Genomic DNA, 20,093 nt, shown 5'->3' with positions numbered 1-20,093 from the left:
TCACTGAATTTAGTCAAAAAGTACAGTTTTTTAGGATGGTGTTGTTTTCGACACCACCGGCTGTTGGAGGTAAACTTGATTTCCGGCCGTTCTAGTGTTAAATCCAAGACTTTGAAGCAGGCATAAATATTAACTTGCTCCGGCTCCAGCTCCGGACCCCTCTTTTATTATAAATTAGCTCCAGCTCCAGCTCCGGAGCTCATTAATACCACTGCTCCATTACGTAAAAAACTGAGTTTTAAGGATGAACCCTCAATCAGGAATATCTAGCGTTTCAAAATAATCACAAACAAAACTACACAATCAATGAACACAAAACATTTATTTCTGAACAAAGCAGCTCAAAAACCATTTGTGCGAAGAAATAATATTGCTTCTGTCAAGTCTTCTTTCATCGACCATCTTAAATCAGAGCGAATGATGCGCAATGCGAAGAAAAGTCTCTCAACACTCACTTGTGTTGGTGGCAAAGCTGTATCTGAGTACGCCACTTTTTGCAGAATATCTGGGTACATGGAAATTGCATCCATGACAGCCACTTTCGAGGACCTATCAATATTTTCCATATTGGATAATGCATTGGTAAAGTCCATTTTATACCTACGAAGTGCACTTCCATCTGTAGCTTCTGCTGCAGTTTTGCGACGTTTTGCTTGCCGATCTAGAAGTTTTTCAAAATCCTCATCTTCTGAGGTGGGTGAAAAGTTTGCTGATTCTCCCACGTTGGTTTGATTTCCACCTTGTGACAGATTTTTACCTAATCTCCCTTCTTCATGATCCTTCATAGACAAAGCGATTTCGAGTAAAGTAGCTTTCCCTTTTGAATGTTGCTCATCATTCAATAGTACCCTGTACACCGGGTCAACATATACTGCTGCCAGCAGTACATCATTGGCGAAAAGCGCCTGCTCACGACGCTCCATGGATGTTCTTATGGCATCAGCCAAATTGCCACCAATTTGAGAAAACTGGAAAATTAGTTTTTTCCATTCTTTGAAAAATGACCCTGGTGTCAAGTCGGAAGCCTGCAATTTTTTCGTTGTGAAGGATTTATCACAAACAGTGCAGTAGAAATTTTTTCTTTTGTCATTTTTAACAATTGTCGGAGAACATTCCACCTTACTGCTTCCACCATTCACTGTGCTTTAATCAGAAAGTTCCTTAGCTGATATGTTCAGCTGATGTTCAATTCTCATCAATGTTTCGATCTTCACTTGTGTTCAAAAATCTTTTTCAATTGCAGTTTTGGGGATTTAAAAACAAATATTGTTGCAATATATTTGTAATATCACGTAACAATAACTCGGCTTATTAATAAATACTTACATAGGTAGGCCTAATAAAACGTGTAAATGGCAAATGTATGTGTAACCAAACCTTTTCTCAGCCAGGAACTTCCCCGCTCGACAGCTAGTCAAATAGCTCGGTTTGCTTTAATATCTTTCAATGGCACTTTCTTAAATAAAAACAATCATCTTCTCGTAATAAAACCCAAACGTAGACTGACTTAATACTCGTCTACCAATTCTCAGCCGGGCGCAACATTACCAACAAAACAAACTGATCTTCTACCCATACTGGGATTTGCTGTCAACTTTCGCGAAACCTTGGCTACCAAGTTTCGAATCACAAATTCTCCAACTGTTCAATAGAAAAGTCAAGTGCATAAGATGCTAGACGGTCTTATTTTGTTAGACTGGTTTGTTCACCTTTTTCTATCCCATATAAGCCTTTTCCAAAATTTTCCGAGTAAAGGAAATGAACGTAAAGTTTGTACGAAACAAACAATGCTACATGCGGGTAGAAACATTCCAAAAATACTTTTGATACAGATGCCAGCACATATGTTCATATCTATTGCTAGACCTTCAGAAACTATTTAAGTATTGCACAAGAAAACACAGCAACTACTTACTCTCTCAAGAGATGGTTGCCTGAAAGAATTGCTTTCTTTAATTATCTGCAAGTATTTTGTGAAACAAATTTTAAATCATACGCTTTGAAAGTGTACTTGTTAATGATGGTTTCCACAAAAGCTTTACCTACCCAGAAGGATTAGTGGCCAGGTACAACAACTGTTTGTTGTTTCCGTCACTGCCCGCACCATACTTTTTATGAGTCGACCCCAACTTGAAATTATCGGCCATTCAATTGCGCGAATTAGGCTCGTGAAGTTACTCCATAATTTTCAAGTTGCATTGACTGGAAGGATTAAATCTCTTAAATCAAAGATTAAAACGTGCACCTATATTCAACGTGTACGATTTCTAGCATTTGAGCAAAAGTCTTGTTTAAATTGACTGAATATGTGTAATGAACAGCTTTTGGTGCTCCGAAGCTGATCCGGAAACCATAGTCCCCTTAATAATTATTTGTTGGTGGAATTTTTACAATGGCACCCGCTCAAAATTTGCGTTGTGTGGCGCTATAGCAAAACTGGGCAACCCTTAGTAATTCTGAGTGACATTCAACGTTTTTTGACCTTTGAAAACACGTGCACCATTTTTTATATGCTGGCAGCGCAATAAATTCTTCATCATTAAGATTATGATGTAACATAATTTTATGTGTGAATTGAGGACATTGTTATGAAAAAAGTTAAATTGCTTGTTAAATAAAACTGACAACAATATAAATTAAACATTGGTTTAAACTAAATGCGACTTTGCCATCTATAATCCTATATCAGTGTGAGTCTTTAAATGTATTTTCATGTTATATTTTCTTGTGAAGGATTTATCACAAACAGTGCAGTAGAAATTTTTTCTTTTGTCATTTTTAACAATTGTCGGAGAACATTCCACCTTATTGCTTTCACCATTCACTGTGCTTTTATCAGAAAGTTCCTTAGCTGACATGTTCAGCTGATGTTCAATTCTCATCAATGTTTCGATCTTCACTCGTGTTCAAAAATCTTTTTCAATTGCAGTTTTGGGGATTTAAAAACAAATATTGTTGCAATATATTTGTAATATCACGTAACAATAACTCGGCTTATTAATAAATACTTATATAAGTAGGCCTAATAAAACGTGTAAATGGCAAATGTATGTGGAACCAAACTTTTTCTCAGCCAGGAACTTCCCGCTTGACAGCTAGTCAAATAGCTCGGTTTCCTTTAATATCTTTCAATGTCATTTTCTTAAATAAAAACAATCATCTTCTCGCTATAAATCCCAAACGTAGACTGAATTAACAGTCGTCTTCCACTTCTCAGCCGGGCGCAACATTACCAACAAAACAAACTGATCTTCTACCCATAAAGTTCTCGATAGAGATGACGTAAAACCCGCAAGGGCTCTTTTATAGAAATTATGTAACCGGCAAATTTGTAAATGTCGATCACCTAAGGGGTATCTTTCGGGCCAACAAGGCATGAATTCAACCCTACCTTGGATATTAGAAATGATTATTACTAGATAATAATAATAATAATAGATTAATAGTATTTTTGACTGTTTTTGGAAATTATTTGAGAGGCCACACTGGCATTTGCTGTCAACTTTCGCGAAACCTTGGCTACCAAGTTTCGAATCACAAATTCTCCAACTGTTCAATAGAAAAGTCAAGTGCATAAGATGCTAGACGGTCTTATTTCGTTAGACTGGTTTGTTCACCTTTTTCTATCCCATATAAGCCTTTTCCAAAATTTTCCGAGTAAAGGAAATGAACGTAAAGTTCGTACGAAACAAACAATGCTACATGCGGGTAGAAACATTCCAAAAATACTTTTGATACAGATGCCAGCACATATGTTCATATCTATTGCTAGACCTTCAGAAACTATTTAAGTATTGCACAAGAAAATACAGCAACTACTTACTCTCTCTAGAGATGGTTGCCTGAAAGAATTGCTTTCTTTAATTATCTGCAAGTATTTTGTGAAACAAATTTTAAATCATACGCTTTGAAAGTGTACTTGTTAATGATGGTTTCCACAAAAGCTTTACCTACCCAGAAGGATTAGTGGCCAGGTACAACAACTGTTTGTTGTTTCCATACTCAATTAACCTTTTCAGTTATGATAATTTTATATCGTCTGCTTCCCAACTTATACTTTAGAATCATTTTCTTACGCTAGTCAGCTGGTCAGTCATCTTATCTTTTACGTAGAAATGTTATGCAATCCATTCAATATTTTACAGTTTTATATCAATTTGTTGATTTACTATAGGTGGTGCTTGAGAAATCTTTTTAAAGGTTGCAAAAACCTTGTATACAGACTACTGTATGTACCATCAGTATTAACTTAAATATTCACGATAAAAATCTTACATCAAATACAACACTGCATCATTTACCATGCAAAATTCAAGTCAATGAAGAAGCAAATGTGAAATCTTACTTTAAGCCAAAAAAGTCACTGGAAGGTGAAAAGCAATGCCTTTCAGCAACATTCTGTGGAAGACCTTTGGATGGGAAGGATATTGCTCTTCTAGACTCTAGATTCTAGAGGGTTATGTTGGTGTTATTGTGATGGAAAAGAAACAAGCCATTTTCTAAGAAGAAGCTTCCATCTTTTCATGCAGTTGGCTGTTTTAACAATTTTACACAATGGTATTTAGATTCACAATATACATTGGAGAGTTCTATTGACATGGTTTGCAAGACTTGGACTACTGTACCTTAATTACTTCTGCCATTCATTCTCCAATTGATCCTAAAAAATCGCCATGTGATGAAAGTAGCAAAAACTTATTTTGCTTGCTGATGCATAACTGTGTAAAATTCACAAATATATTTCATCATTTAATATTTTTGTGCATCTGAATGAATTTCTACCTGTCAATCATTTGTGTTGCAACAACAGGCGCTGTACATATGTATACTATGATAGAAAGAATCTTAGCTGCTGAAATTCCATGCATATTATTTAACAATAAAACAATAAAATATTACTTATTTTTATTGTTTTTGATAGAGTGCAAATTTTACATAATAGTACTACTAGTCTACTACTAATACCTACTACTCTGTAAAACACACAAAGTTAATTCTTTTGACGAAACCTGTTTACTTTTGGTGGATTCTGTTGCTTTGTTCTTGAAAAATGGAAGTCAATAGAAATGACCTTGCTGTGGTCATCTTCTCTGAAACATTAAGGTAGTGTTTATAGCATTTAGCTACAAAAGTTTAAAATTATTTTATTTGATACCATTTATTCGAATTATTTTCTTTGAAACTATTCCAAAACTGCTTATTTTAATTACTGTTTTATTTAAGATTATGTTTCCATAAACATTTCTTTATAACACTATTTGATATGTTTTATTTATACTCCACCTCATCAGCTACAAAATATTTGATTACTAGAATGAGGATTCAGGATAACAAACCACCTTTAATACGACACAGAAGGCCATTATTCAAAGGCTATCCAAACGTTTTTGTAGGATCTGAAGTAGTGGTCTGGGCAATTAGGAATTTATTGTGTGAGGACGGTATGTAAACAGCCCATTGGTCATAATATCTATGAAAGAGAAAGACTTTTGTTACTTATTGCCTTTGTAGTGGCTGGTATATGTGATTGTTAGTAACCTTGTATTAATGGATCGGTCTTATTTTCTTATTTCTGTGCAAAAGATTTTGGTATTGACCAAAATGGGAATGGTACTGAATTCCCAAATGGATCTTCGAATTTGTCTGAAAATCAGGTTGTCGCTTTATATCAGAAGCTTATGGATGCAGGCCTGCTTCGCAATGGTAACAGTTCATGTCTCCAACGGTTGAATTTTTACTTTTTTGTTGCTTTACATTGTAAAAATTAGCATAGAAATTTTTTTTGTTGGAAGTAGTCTAATATATACATTTATCTTCTGGCTTTACTATTATGTCAGTCTATTTGACAGTCTATCTGATATTACAATTTTTGCATATACATTAATGTTGTTCAAACTGTTTTTTTCTGAAATATTATTGTTTTTTACTTAGTTCAAACCATGGAAAGTTTCGGGAATGATAAATCATTGTATCGCTTTTCATCTGACGAAGAAGAAGCAGACAGATTTGTGCGAAGTGTGGTAATTAGCTTTCGCTTACATAAAAGGTTTATTTAAATTACAGCAGCTTATTCTTTGTACATAGGAAGTGTTAATAAACCATATACTACACAGTAAGTGTAAGAGGATAATGATAGTCTTAGTTTTGTCTCTTCTTAATGTGATTAAAGTAAGTATGTGTTACAATGGTTTTAAAATTTCCTTTTGCATAATTTTTCAGTGCAAAGTATTCCAGTTGCAACATATTCGAAAAAGTTTGTGCATATGGTGAGCTAGTGTCGGCGGAATGTATGAAATCAGCTGAAATTGTCTCGTGGCTGGTTAAATCTGGTATCACGGCATCTCCACAAAGTGCTATATCACTCGGAGGTGCGATGGTACAATGCAAAGTATTAAAACCAGGTAAGAAACAATGCAGTACGCACACATTTTTGTTCTGCATTGTAGGTGACATTACTGCAAACGGTTTGCAGATACTGTAGTGTATTGCCTTTTGGTGTGTTGCATACTTGAAACGGTTCCTATTTCTAATTCTATTCCCATAATATAAAAATGCGGCGGTTTTTGTAACAACACTATGTATTGTTACTACTGTTAATCTAACAGTGCAAACCCCTAAACAACCCGAAGGCCATTTTTATTTAAGTATAAGAAGCACAGAAACGACGAAATGTCGCGTCTTATATTCGAATGAGGTTGCTGCCTTGTATATTTTACGCGACAGGTGTTGAGGAATCGGTTACATGTTGCGTGGTTGTATGTGAGCTATCATTAACTGAGCCTTGCTGCAAAGCTTGCAGTGCGTGTCTGGTGGCCACCCTTGCAGTGCTTGTAAGTTACACGTTATTAGCCTTACGTAATAAAGTATGCAGTATCTGTTTGTCTCTGTATACCTGGTGAAATGAGTGCAGTTCCTGATATTATTTAATTATGAGCAATGATAAATATTTTTTAATCATATGAGGTATGATTTCATCAATCTACGTTATATTCAGTATAAATAACCTGTGTGTTGGATTTCACCTCACGTTTAAAAATTACATTGGTCAACAATTTTTCAAAAATTTTTTGCTTCCGTTAAGAAAACAATTGATTCTTATGTATTTTTGGACGCTGAATCCAAAAATGTCGGTTAAAGTTGCTGGTTAGCTCTAGTTTAAAAGATAAAATTTTTTTTCATTTTTGTATGTTGATCTATATATGGCAAGCCTTGGTGCACTTTATTGAACACAATAGTAACAATCTACAAACAGTGTAATAATTGCATGTGTTTATATTTCAGCATAGCATATGCAACAAATAACTGCCACTTTCCAAATATAAATTTCTAATCTATTTTATATGTTATATTCCTTTTGGCCTGAACTTGTATACGGTTAATGGAGCATCCCTACATATCATCTTGCAAAAGTGAGCAAGCATTGATTAATTCTGTTTTCAATGGTACCTCTATTGCATTGCAGATATGCATTGGTGAAATCGCTCACCATGCTAATCACTAACATCTCCACAGTTTGGTGGAAAAAATCCAGGTGCGAGTCCAAAAAATGCATCTTCAGTGATATATTGCACCCTATGCATCTGGATGCTTTAATGAGATTTACACCAATTCCGTGTAGTTGTCAGCTCTCTTTTGTTCCCCAAGAATTTTGTGGCCAACAACTTAAACGCTTCCCATGCAATTTTCTCTTTGTCAAATAACACTTGATCAAATTTACCGTCTTCGAAGATGATGATTCTGCCAGAAGATTCCATTGCTGTAGTCTAGAGCTAAAGTCTAGAGCTGAAGTCTAAATTTCTGATTTAACTTTTGGTAGTTCCAAATCCCGGATAAGATCGTGCAATTCATTTTGAGTTATAAGGTGTGGTTCTTTGGAAGATAGTGTTTCAACGTAACATAAATTCTTTAGGTACCTCAGGAACAGTAAGTAATTCTCCATGCGGTACGGGACGAATTTCTGATGAATATTTGTGTATTGAATACTTTGCTTCTTCTTTCTCGATAAACCTTTACATACCGAGGGGGGGGGGTCGTGCAAAAGTAGCAATCGCTAATGTGGTCAGTAGGTTCTCTCAAAACCATTGGAACAGCAAAGGGCATACATTTTCTTTTTCCGTTTAACTATTGCCAAAGTTTTGCACCACAGGAGTTACAGCATATGTGAGGGGCCCAACTCTTTTCCTGATCACCAACTTTATATCCAAAATACAAGTTGAATACAAGGTTTGCTTTCCTGACCACAGCCGTTATACTTCGCTTTTGTGAAGAAAAAGTTATTTCACCACAAATCTAGTAAAAATTGTCTGCATTTTTTATGCATTTACTCGGCATCTGTAGAAAGAGCAGTTCAGACTATACACATGAAGCAAGCAAACAACCCAACTCAAACATACGTCAAAATAAAAATAATATGAATAGAAACGTCATCTACCTTCAAACAAATATATTAAGTGCCCAACTCTATCTGGCAGATGCAAGCTACAACAGATAAACGCACACTTCTTTCCGCGTTAGCAAGTAAAGCACATTTTGGCATGGTGCCATATCTCAAAAACTAGAGCTAATCAACAAATTTAAAGTTGATATTCGAGATCAGTGACCCCAAATTAGCCAAGATTGACCTCATTCGTTTCAGAAGCAAATTGGCTGTTGACCAGTGTTATTTACTTAAGTTATAAGTCTGTTTTCCACTTCGTCTGAGTAAGAAAGCATGTAACGATTGTGTATAATATAAGTGATTTAATTTGCTACCGAGGTCACGATTTTTCGCACTTTTACACGAGCGTCCTTGGTCCTCAATTCGTAGCTGATCGATCAATTCTCATGTGGGTTGAAAGGAATTGGCGTCAATATTTTTGCAGTTTAATTAAAGTCCTAGAACTATGTTTTATTGTTCAGTCGACTCCGATGTAACTGAGTTCACCAACGGAAAGGCATTTTATGTTTTACAAGCAAATTGGTAATTTATCTTTAAGAAATCATGTTTCTGTCGCGCGATTGAATTTGTGAACTTTTGCACCCAGTTTGGAATTTTTATCCGTATTTGCAGTCAGTGATTCTGGTAATTTTGAATCACGTTCAGAATAGGAATTCGGTTTTAAGTTCTTGTAAAACTTTAACGACGAAAATGTTTTTTAGACAAGAAATATATCTTAGAACATATTTCTGAGCGTAATACACACGTTTCTATACTCAGTAAATCTCAGCGCCCGCAGCAAAGCTTCCATCAATCTTTTCATCAACTGTGGTTAGATTTCGTCATCACTTGTGGTAATCAAGTAGCTAAATATTGACAAGGTGGTTCTCGAGGACACCGCGTTTTCCCGCCGGGCGAGGACCTTTCTATTGATGCACAATTAGCAGTAGTGCATTGGGGCATGCAACCGTTCCCATCCTATTTGCTCTTCATCTTCCGACTTTTGGCAGAGCATCCCCTGTCGCTCCAAATCCCAGGGGAAATTTTACCAAGTCCTTTAGCTTAGGGATCCAGCCCAAACTCACATAATCTGTAGTGAACTTTCAGTATGTTGGTTGTGGTAACTCTCTGTGTTCGGGGAAGGGATACTATCAAGGTTAGCGTACCGGCCGACTGATATTATTCTCAAACGTAAACAAGGCGAGAATTGTAACGTTTTATCTTTAAGTTTTGAGCAAGGCAAAGTCAAACATGAGGCTGTATTCACGCAAGCATGCAACCGAAATCAATAGATCGATTTCGAAATCAGACTTGCGTTTCTTCTCATGCACTGTTAAGTCAAAGAGCAGAGGAAAATCGAATTAAAAATACAAGTTTTTGCAAAGCTTTGACGCAGACGCAAGGTTTTTTAGCAAAAAGAGCTTTAATAGTTTTTATGACGGCGCAATGTTAGCAACGTTCTTGGCTACTAACGAGAAATAATTTCTTTTGCGCTAGAAATATGAGACACACCGTGTTTTGTGAGTTTTTATTTAAGTCTTGCAATATATTTTGATTTGGTAAAAATTTTAATGTGACGGTAAAGTTTTAAGTAGACGTTTTTCGCGTAGCCAATTACGGCGGCCATTTTGTTATTTGAAAACGCGACCAAATATGTCAATATATGAACAAGTCATGAATAAAGGCTGATATTTGCTATAGTCGATCTTTCTTATATGTCTGTGCGCTTTAAATTTGGGATTTTCTGAATTTTTTTTCTTTTTGCAGGGTCTGGCTTCGGGAAGCACATTTCGAAAAACAGCCGCCTAGTAAGTTGCGTAAAAGGAACTTCTTTCACTTCATTGTGACGTTCCATGATCTAAATGGGCAACTTGTGGAAATAGAAAATAGCGCATTTGTTGGTTTTGTGGAAAATGAAACGGTAGTTTTTTTATTACTTTTAATTTAAGAAAAACAACTCAAAAACGTACAGTTATTTTTACTTTATCATTTTTATTATTTTTCGGTTAAAATTTTGAGTCTACTTCCTTAGCTTATATATATCAGCGTGTACCAAGTGAACGATTAAAAGAAAAGCTTATTATCGTCGTCCTCTGCTGTATTTCTATTTCGCTAAAGTAGTTTTTTTTACTTAAAGTATTTTACAATATTCCAATATTTTTAGGAAGTTCCCGGCCAGAAAAAAAAACAATGGAGTGCATTACAGATTACAACTTGAATATCAGAACGGTGAGATATTTGATTTTTTGTTCATTTTGGCATTAGTTCGGCCGCAATTAGTAAACAAAAAAAATCGCTTTACAAGGTCCCAGAAGTAACGAAAGTCCGCTTTCGAGCAAGTGCGATCCATGTCTTGATTGGATGCCACCTAAAATTACTGATGTCGCCCACCTATCGATCGCGAGACCTCCTATGACTCTTTTCTCAAGATTACTCGACATAAGTCTTCACACTTGCTCTCTGCACACCGTACGCTGCCAATACGTGATAACACTTTCTTGACAGTCTCTGAATTTCCGAGAAATATGTACAGTGATATTCGTACGTACAAATTTTGATCAATTTGGCTGCTACAGTAATAGCTTATTAATCTCTGGCATGAACAGAATATGCAGTTAAGCAGCATGGTAATGTAAGTTTTTTTTCACTCTGTAAACGTTTTTGGCGGCCATGCTTTATTCAAATCTTTAGCTGCTCTTCTCTGCAACCGCTTGTCCTCCGCTCCTGGAATTATTATCTTTTGGTTTGCATTTAAAATTAAAATATTGAAATATTATTTGTAATATAAATGCTATGGAGAAATGCCCACGTAGAACTAATTAATAATTATGTATGTATGCGCTTATATACAGTGGTGGCTGGAGGAGTCAGGTCGCTCGAGGAGCTTATATACAGTGAAGGAAAAGCGAGGTATGGCGTGACTTGATTTTGTGGCCCCGAAATTACGGGAGATGTAATGATGCAATCTTTCCAAGGGGTTCTGGGGGTATGGCGCCCCGAAAAAAATTGACTTTACGCGCATTCTAACATGCACACTTTTATTTCAAAAAACAATTTACCCCGTGCGTTTCTTCCCAGTTTTTCGCTTTCTAATTCGCTTTCTGAACGGCAACCGCCTTGCTCTAAGCCAAGTCTTGTCTTAATGTTTGAGTCCGAAATAATTGTCCATGACTCCGTTGTTTACTGTCTTTATAATGTTTCTTCAAATCAACACCAACTTCATAAAGTCTAATTATTATATTGTCCGAATAAGTTGTCACATCGAAACCAAATAATCACCATTCCACATTTGAATAGAACTATCACTTGAATTCAATACTGAATAAGCCAAAACGTAAAACAGATCCAAAACTAAAAACCGAGAGAAGTACTAGCAAGTCCTGAAGGGACAAGCCCTTGCAGAGACTCGCCAGCCCGAGCAGCCAGCGATTTGAACCAAGCTTAACCTTTTATATCATACTCGTCAGCCAATCAGCAAATCACATGTCATTATTACACTGCTACCATAAAACCACGTATTGCATACATTCTACGTCATCTAAACGTTTCATCAAGTACACTCAAACTTTACGCCGTGAAAACAATGCTACTTGAAATACTTATATCTGCGTCAAATATGTCGGTTTAGAATTCCTTGTTTGAATAAGAGCTTAACAACGATAAACACGTCTGTTTAAACATTTAATTAATTCCAGCTGAAGAAAATACAAAGACTCATGCAAATGCCAATTTGTATAATATTATTGCAATTATTAAATTATCACGAACGCTACAATGGCATTGCAAAAACGGGTAGTTAAAAAAAAAATCAGAAAGTTACGCATAAGTGTAAAATACTATGCAAACGCCACAAAGCAAGACACAAAACAAAAAAGGAAAACGGGTATAGAATCAGGACAAATTATTTTAAACGTAAATTCTCAGACGTTTCCGAACAAAATTTACGTTGTTTAATCCCAGTCATCCTCATCGTCTCCAAATCCAGAAGGTCCTGCATATATTATAGAATTAATATATTACAGACAAGTGTATATGTTACTGGAGATTGTATCTATTAAAAAGTGCCACATTTCTTCACTTAGATGAAAAATTTACCATTGTTTTGTGCCGCTGAACGTCCATCAAATCCTGCAATAACACATCAATTTACAACTGTCTTATATTTCTCCAAGTTTAATTGTAATTGACGCAGCAGAAGTCACACTTACCGCCGCCATCGTTGTAATCATAGTCACCCGTTGATCGTGAGCCGAAGTCATCATTGCCGCCACCAAAGCCCTAGCAAACATTGAAGTTCAAGATAAATTGAAAACGCAAATAAACAGCAAAAATAATTACAAACGGATAGAAAGTGACAACCAACTTTACCTGGTTTTGTTTTGCTCGGCGTCCTCCGCGACGAGCATCACGTCCACCGAATTCACCTCTATCTGCACCAAAACTAGAGCCAACTGCCGATTCCGCACAACTCTCGAGCCAGGGCGGCACGTCTTGCACTGCCTGTGTTTGAGAAACTGGTTATTGCACGCGCCTACCAAACAACTAGTTACTTTAATACATGATGTGAGATTATCATTTCATGAATAGGCACTAACCTCTGACAAAACCTTTACAAGTGATCTTGCTAACTGGGCATCCTTAGTGTTGTCATAGAAAGAAGTAGCTTGACCCAAGTTGCCACAACGGCCAGTCCGCCCAATACGATGCACATATTCATCTATTTCTTTGGGTAAGTCGTAGTTAACAACGTGCTCAACCTATAAAATTCAATAGAACGTAGCTATTGACAGAAAATTGCGCAACAGACCGCTTAATTTTTCAGCGATAAGAATGCAACATAAACATTAATCACCTTAGGAATATCCAGCCCTCTTGCTGCCACGGATGTTGCAATGAGAATAGGGTGAGTGCCAGCTTTGAAGTCACGTAGTGCTTCCTCGCGCTCCCTCTGTAGCCGATCACTAGGACATGAAAAAAAATCGTTTGAGCCATTAACAAACATAATTTTGCAAGCACAATTATAACTTACTGTAATTCAAGTAAAAAACGTGATGAAAGCCAAGATATGCTGACTATGAACCTAAACGTTTTTTATGAACGCCACAATTTTCAAGTCTTGCAAAAGCTTCACAACAGAGTTAAGCTAAACGCTTACGTTATCATTTCCAGCTGGAAAGTTATATTGCTGTAGTGCACAAGCCAAGTTACACCACAATCTTTTCGGCTTTTATTTAATAAAAACCTGCACTTTTGCAACTGCAACCTGCAAACCAACAGAACACTTTTTTCCGTAAATAACAAGAATGACATATTTATCATCAGCTGCGTTAACTACATTTTAGCATTTCGACTTTTCGAGTGGTTCTTCGAATTCGCTTCACTTACGCTGTTGTTGTTGCGTTGGAGTCAAACATAATAAACTTTTACAAGCTTGTAAAATTAGAAAATGTTGAACTCTAAACATCATGTCTGACCTACTATAGTATATGCCTATATGGTTTCAAATAAATCGGGCAAAAGACAACGCATTCCAGAGCCGTATTTTGTTTAGTTTGGAATTGAAACTGGCAGAAATTTTCTACACTCTGTCTGAAAACTATAGCTCCAGCCTGTAAAAAATTGCTAACTTGTAGCATAAAATACATACTACTGCTGTATTAGCTTACTATAATAAAATACTACAAAATACCCATGAATGCTGGTGGCAGGGCAAGAATCCTGAGACAAAGAGCAAGCAAGAAAGTCAGCACTGCGCCTTGTTTCTACGAAGACCAGGGTTCTGGATCGAGTCTTATTTACATTTGCAACTAGTTCCAATAGTTTTGATCTCTTGTCACACTGATCAACCTGACACGAATAACAAAGAAATATATAAAGAACCTATTCCACTAAAAATTGATGCCGACGCTGAAAATTAAACACTTTGAGACGAAAAATGGATTGAGTTTTCCAAAATTCTTTAAAATACATTTTGATGTCGTACTAACCTGTATTATGGTCTGTGTGACATCAGAGCATGCACCAATGTGGCAAAATTATATTTTGTACAATTTTTTCTAGATTTCACCTGTGTTTTTCTACGCTTTATTTTTTTTATTGTTAAATACAAACAGGATATAGTTTGGCACTCGGAAGGTTAAATTTATAATTTTCTACACGAGCTTTCGCAAGCATAAGCTCGCTTCTTCAGGTGTACCGCAAAATTTTATATCTATTTATCTTATTTAATAATAATGTACGGATACCGTACTACTACTACTACGGATATTTAATAATAATGTACGGATACCGTACTACTAATACGGATACCGTACTACTACTACTACGGATATTTAATAATATTGTATGGATACCGTAATTATGTACAGTACGAGCCGTAGGAAACACAAGCCCAATATAATTATAAACGAAATATAATATTATACTATAAAACAACAAAAATTATTCTTTTGGAAAACAATCTATTTGCGAAGATGGTTTTATACAATGGGAATTTGGACCAGTACTCCACTACTACTACTACTTCTACTACCAAATTTAACACCTTCAATGTTCAACCACATTTAAACTAACCTTTTCCTTGAGGTTTGCTATCACCAAAACCTTCAATTCAAAGATGTGTGTTACTTTGGACTTTCAAACAAAAACTTTTCAAGGGACAAGTGCTAAAAGAAGCTAACTTAAACTCATACAGTGGTTGTCAATAACAATACCAGACTAAGAACTTTTTCAATGATATTTAGTGGTGAAGCCACTATCGCCAAAATTAGTAGCCAAAATTGGTTACTTGGTGCTATTACGAATGCTTCACCAGTAAATGCACTTGAGATGTTTTTTGTTAAAAATAAATATCACCAGAAACTAATCACCTACGCTCAGAGTTGTATTCAATCAAAAAGATCAAACGGTGTATGTCAGTCTGCCGCTACTACTACATTTGACTGAAACACCAGCCATTAGGCATGTTGACTTCATAGTGACATCATAAATAAATGTCGTCATCTCCGTTATAATTAGTACCAAATATGAAATACTATTTTGGCTACTGTTCCTTAGGCAGTACAGTATAATTGAAAAAAATCCTTCTCCGGGTTACTTACTAGCAAATATTCTTTGATGTAAGTTCAACTTGATTTTAGCACTTGCCCACACTCACACTCACACTTCGAAATAGACAGAAAAACACAAATAAAACCAAAAATAGAAATACCTCCAGAATTCGAATCAAAACCACCACTGCCACTGAAACCGCTAGAGATCCCAAAACCACCACTTTTTGGTGCCCAAGCATCATCATCATCATTGGAAGCACCGGAACCATTTTCTGATCCAAGGTTATCAATTGTGTTGTGGTTGTCAAACCGAGAATGAGTCCCAAGTCCATTTGTGGCCCGAAACCCTAAAGAATAAAGTTTCATTCAGGAAAAGCACCAGATGCACATAAATGTTTTTGCTTTTGCAGATTTAGAATTCACCTGATGAAGACGATGAACAGCCAAGTCGGCCTCTTCCACGTCCTGCATTTGGTATTCCACCACCTACATGGCAAGCACGGCAGAAAGTAAGCAAAACAAAGCAACTGGTGCAGGAAAGATAATTTCTTAACATCCTATGAGAACTAACATGTTTTGGACATGAACATATGTCCTTCATCAGACAAAAAACATATGTTAACGTTAAAATCAAAGCTGTGTAAATATTTATAACGATTCCATACTTAAGTAGTTGCAAGGAAAAAGGAAGCAAAATTTTGAGGTTATAGATAAGGCGATACAGTAAACGATAACACAAGGGAACACAATTTTTGTTGACTTCGGTCTAACAATTGTTTTTGACTAACTTTTGGGCGCTGATTCCAAAAATGACATCAGTTTTTCTCTATCACGTCAAGTTTTTGAGCTTGCCACCCACCGCTTTGTCTCATAACTAACAAAAAAGTACAACATTTAAGACATTTGCGTTCATTGTATAAATCATTTTAAGAACTGCAAGCAACTGAAAGTATCTTAATGGTTTTCAAATAAACATTTGTAAAGCTCTATTCTGTTCCTTAAAGCGGATATTGCTTCTGCAGGACAAATAAAGTGCGAGTTTTAGGACAAAAAGTTACGCTTGTAGCTTTTCCTTGCATGTTCAAGCTGTATGCATTCTCGCTTAATACTCCAGCAATAGTCAGCCAGCATATGTAAGTCCCATCTTCCCTGATATCTTTCCTCCATCACCTTCAGATCTTGGTGGAATCTTTCTCCTTGCACATCGCTGACCGCACAAAGGTTTTCCGGGGAATTAGCAAAATGGCTATGCAAAAACTGCATCTTGATGCTCATGTTGCAGCCGAGTTCTCTGTAGCTTTCCACTAGCTTCAGAACAATTTCAATATAATTCTCTGCCCGTGCATTCCCATGAATTCCCTCGACAAGGTTTTTATATGATAACCACGCATTTTCTTCCAATTCTGAGTCTCTGACATTGAACCACTGAAACGTTCATATTTGTTGAGTTGCCGAATTTGTGGACCATCAAATACATCAGCTTTAATTTTTTGTATTGACAGGCCAAGAAAAGCCCAAACGAGGTAATTAAAACAGTTGCTTTCAGTTGTCAATGCTTTAACGAATTGTTTCATTAGGCCGAGCTTTATATGTAGAGGTGGGAAAACAATGTTTTCTCTGTCAACAAGTGGCTCATTTAGAATATTGGGATCACCAGGTTTAAGGTCAGATCTCGGAGGCCAGTTCCTCACCACCCAATGCTGATCTCGAGCTCTGCTGTCCCACATACACAAATAGCAGGGGTACTTTGTGTATCCGTGTTGCTGACCAAGAAGAAAACATAACATTTTAAGGTCAACACAAATGATCCAATTGTGCTTGTGATATTGCAACAATTCAATGACTCTTTTTATGTTTCCGTATTCTTCACGAAGACTAACTGAATGTGCAATTGGTACTGCACCGTATAAATTGCTATTATAGAGAAAGACGCACTTTAAGATCCTATTTGAGCTGTCAATGAACATTCGCCATTTAATTGAGTTGTAGATCGGAATTCCCAACTCCTCCAGTAAACCCTGTATATTATGGCAATACACAAAGCTACTTTCACTTCGAAAGTATGGTAAAAACGCACTTTCTCTCGAACGAAAGTATGATACCTTCGCTCCTTTTCAAAAAAAAACAATCCACGCTTTTATCAAACTACAACTTCAAAGCGAGGCAACACATGTTTTGAGTGCAGTTGACAAGCTTTTTAAACGTGTGGTGTAACCGAGTCGTCATTTTTTTAAAGGCATTTGACAGTTACTAATGCAAAATTGCACAATAGTGTGAAATGTTATGAACCTGGAACCACCACTCATCACTCTGCAAGGATAGGAACAGATATTATTTTATTGCTTGTCTGTTTTCCTGGAAAGTACAGTACATACATGGTTGAAAGTGGAAAGCAACTTACTTCAATTTTACCATTCTTATCTAGTTTCGTTGGATGATTGCATCCTCCAACTAAAAACGGGGGAAAAGCATCGACCTAAATCGATGCCTTTGCCTTTTTCGCTTAATAATTTAATTGATTCTTCTTGTATATAACTTACAATATGATTAGCCTGTGCATTCATGTTACAAATGGAAAAACAATACCCATGGCTAAAGTCGTGAAAATTTCCATATTTTGGATGTATGCTGTAGAGCAAAAACTTGACGTGATAGAAGAAAACTGGCGGCATTTTTTGAATTCAGCACACCGGAATTAGCCTAAATCAAGTGCAAAATCAAATTCAACAAATTTTTTGTTCAAAATTTTTCCCCAGTGTAATAGGTGCAAAGGCACTGTTCAAACAGGTTGCGGTGATAGCAGATGTTGCAAAATGCAAAAAATAGAATTGACTGATCGGATAAAAGTAGGAATAGTGAAATACAAATAATCACAGGTATGCGATGAGATAGGCAGATTAGTCACAAACTTTTAATAAAAACGATGAACCATTTTCATAGGCTTATTTGGGGTTAGATTCAATTTTTTAATAAAAAGTGCTTCGTGAATCTTGCATATATAAATAATATAATTATTAATCTGCTTTGCATTTGCATAAAAATTTAAAGTTTTCATGGTGTTTTAAGTCAGTGCGTGTTGAGCAATTCTTAATATGATTTTTGACGATCGATTTGCCTGCTCAATCTTAGCGCGTATCGTGTGAAGTGGCGTGCAGCCTTATGCATGTAAGTACAGCTCATGTCATGTGGGCATATATTGGTACACCACCTTAAACTGAAGGTGACAGGGTACATAAGCTTTGTTATTGAAGTAGTTTCCAAACTTATACGAGGAGTATTTGTCAAGTATTTCAATGTTGTATTTGCACTTTATAAGTGTGTATAATTTGTTTTTTGAAGTCGTGGAAGATTTTCCTTTCAAGGTATTTTGAGAATAACTCCCTGTATTTCATTTGTGTCCTCATTCATTTGTGTTCTCATTTTCTTTTGCTTTGGGGCTGGTTTTTGATGCTATGAAAGATTGAACGGTGTTGCCAAACATTTTGTTAGGATAGCTATTATTAATAAAACTTTACACAATTTGGTAACTTCTATGTTAAAGAGAGTTTTATTAGAGCATACAGTTCATGAGCAGTTTAAGAGATATACAATTAAACTTTTCCATGGTGATGCAATTGCACGATAGTTTAGCATTAATCCGGTGTGAGATTTTTTGTAAAAAAAACTTGGAACTACATGAAGAGGCCATGAAACATATTTCGTTATCTAGGAATGCTAGACTGGTGTTTGCATTTTCCATGATGAATTTTCGGTTAAGATGTATTTAATTCAGGTCAGGTTTCTCTAAATAAAATAGTTTGATTTTGAGCTAAGAAATTAAACGTAGATATATATTTTTGTGGCATATATATATATTCACTAATGTTACTTAAGCAGTAAGAAAATTAAAGATTAAAGTAAGAAAACTAGCAAAACTAACCTGAAGAAAAATCTCTTTCCCCTTGGTTGGAGAAAACCTGATAAATTCAATGAAACTGACATTAAACATTGTCACAAGGTCAGTGTGTGTTACTGTGATAATCAAGAATCAAGATAACAATCAACTTACATTTGAGGTGGTTGTGGTCGCACCAGAGCCCCAGTCATCATCGTCAAACATAATTAATGACTTTATTTACAGATGATTAAATTTTTAAAACGGAATTTCACAAGAACAACAGTCACTGAAATGTAACTTAATAGTTATAATTATTATTTTCCATCAATAAACATTGTGAAACCCATTGGCGCATAAATACTTTTGTTTAATTGAAAGATCAATTCAATTTGATTTGTACCAATTTTATATGCCAAAAAATAGATCCCACTCATACACAGACATAGGCCCTATGATCTTACCATAACACTTTAAAGAGTTAAAATTCTTATTTGCCTAATGATAGAGTGCATTTGACTTCACCATAGAATAGAACAGGGGTGGGCAAATTTGTTCAATAAAAGAGTCACCTGCGGAAAACTACAAACGCCAGCAAACCGCAAGCAAGTTCAACAGTCTCCATAACGCAATGCTTTGCCGATTTCCGTAAACAAGTATTCGGGACCGGGTAAAACCTGGACACGACGCAATCCGCGGATCGTCCATGGACGGTTGAAAATGGACGATTTTTGCGTAAGCGTCCATGGAC

At 36.0% G+C, this 20,093-nt stretch overlaps 2 protein-coding genes across 2 annotated transcripts; one reads left to right on the top strand and one right to left on the bottom strand.

Moving 5' to 3' along the window:
• The first annotated feature begins 971 nt into the window (after window positions 1-971).
• On the top strand, window positions 972-10,980 carry LOC143444264 (DEP domain-containing mTOR-interacting protein-like). Its single transcript, XM_076943445.1, has 8 exons — window positions 972-5,103; window positions 5,314-5,441; window positions 5,584-5,703; window positions 5,932-6,046; window positions 6,220-6,401; window positions 10,184-10,337; window positions 10,581-10,645; window positions 10,722-10,980. The coding sequence occupies exons 1-6, from the start codon at window positions 5,051-5,053 to the stop codon at window positions 10,261-10,263; spliced, it is 678 nt and encodes a 225-aa protein (XP_076799560.1). The 5' UTR covers window positions 972-5,050; the 3' UTR covers window positions 10,264-10,337; window positions 10,581-10,645; window positions 10,722-10,980.
• A 1,252-nt stretch (window positions 10,981-12,232) lies between these two features.
• LOC143444187 (uncharacterized) lies at window positions 12,233-19,567 on the bottom strand. Its single transcript, XM_076943331.1, has 12 exons — window positions 19,517-19,567; window positions 16,578-16,893; window positions 15,892-15,954; window positions 15,627-15,815; window positions 14,404-14,444; window positions 14,106-14,263; window positions 13,269-13,377; window positions 13,012-13,173; window positions 12,785-12,916; window positions 12,625-12,694; window positions 12,512-12,544; window positions 12,233-12,407 (listed from the first exon to the last, which is right to left on the bottom strand). Exons 1-12 carry the CDS (start codon window positions 19,565-19,567, stop codon window positions 12,367-12,369), a joined length of 1,365 nt encoding a protein of 454 aa, XP_076799446.1. The 3' UTR covers window positions 12,233-12,366.
• Window positions 19,568-20,093: the final 526 nt, after the last annotated feature.

Source organism: Clavelina lepadiformis, chromosome 1 (genome assembly GCF_947623445.1).
Source record: "Clavelina lepadiformis chromosome 1, kaClaLepa1.1, whole genome shotgun sequence".
Lineage (NCBI taxonomy): Eukaryota > Metazoa > Chordata > Ascidiacea > Aplousobranchia > Clavelinidae > Clavelina > Clavelina lepadiformis.
This window is presented reverse-complemented; position numbering and strand designations above follow the sequence as displayed.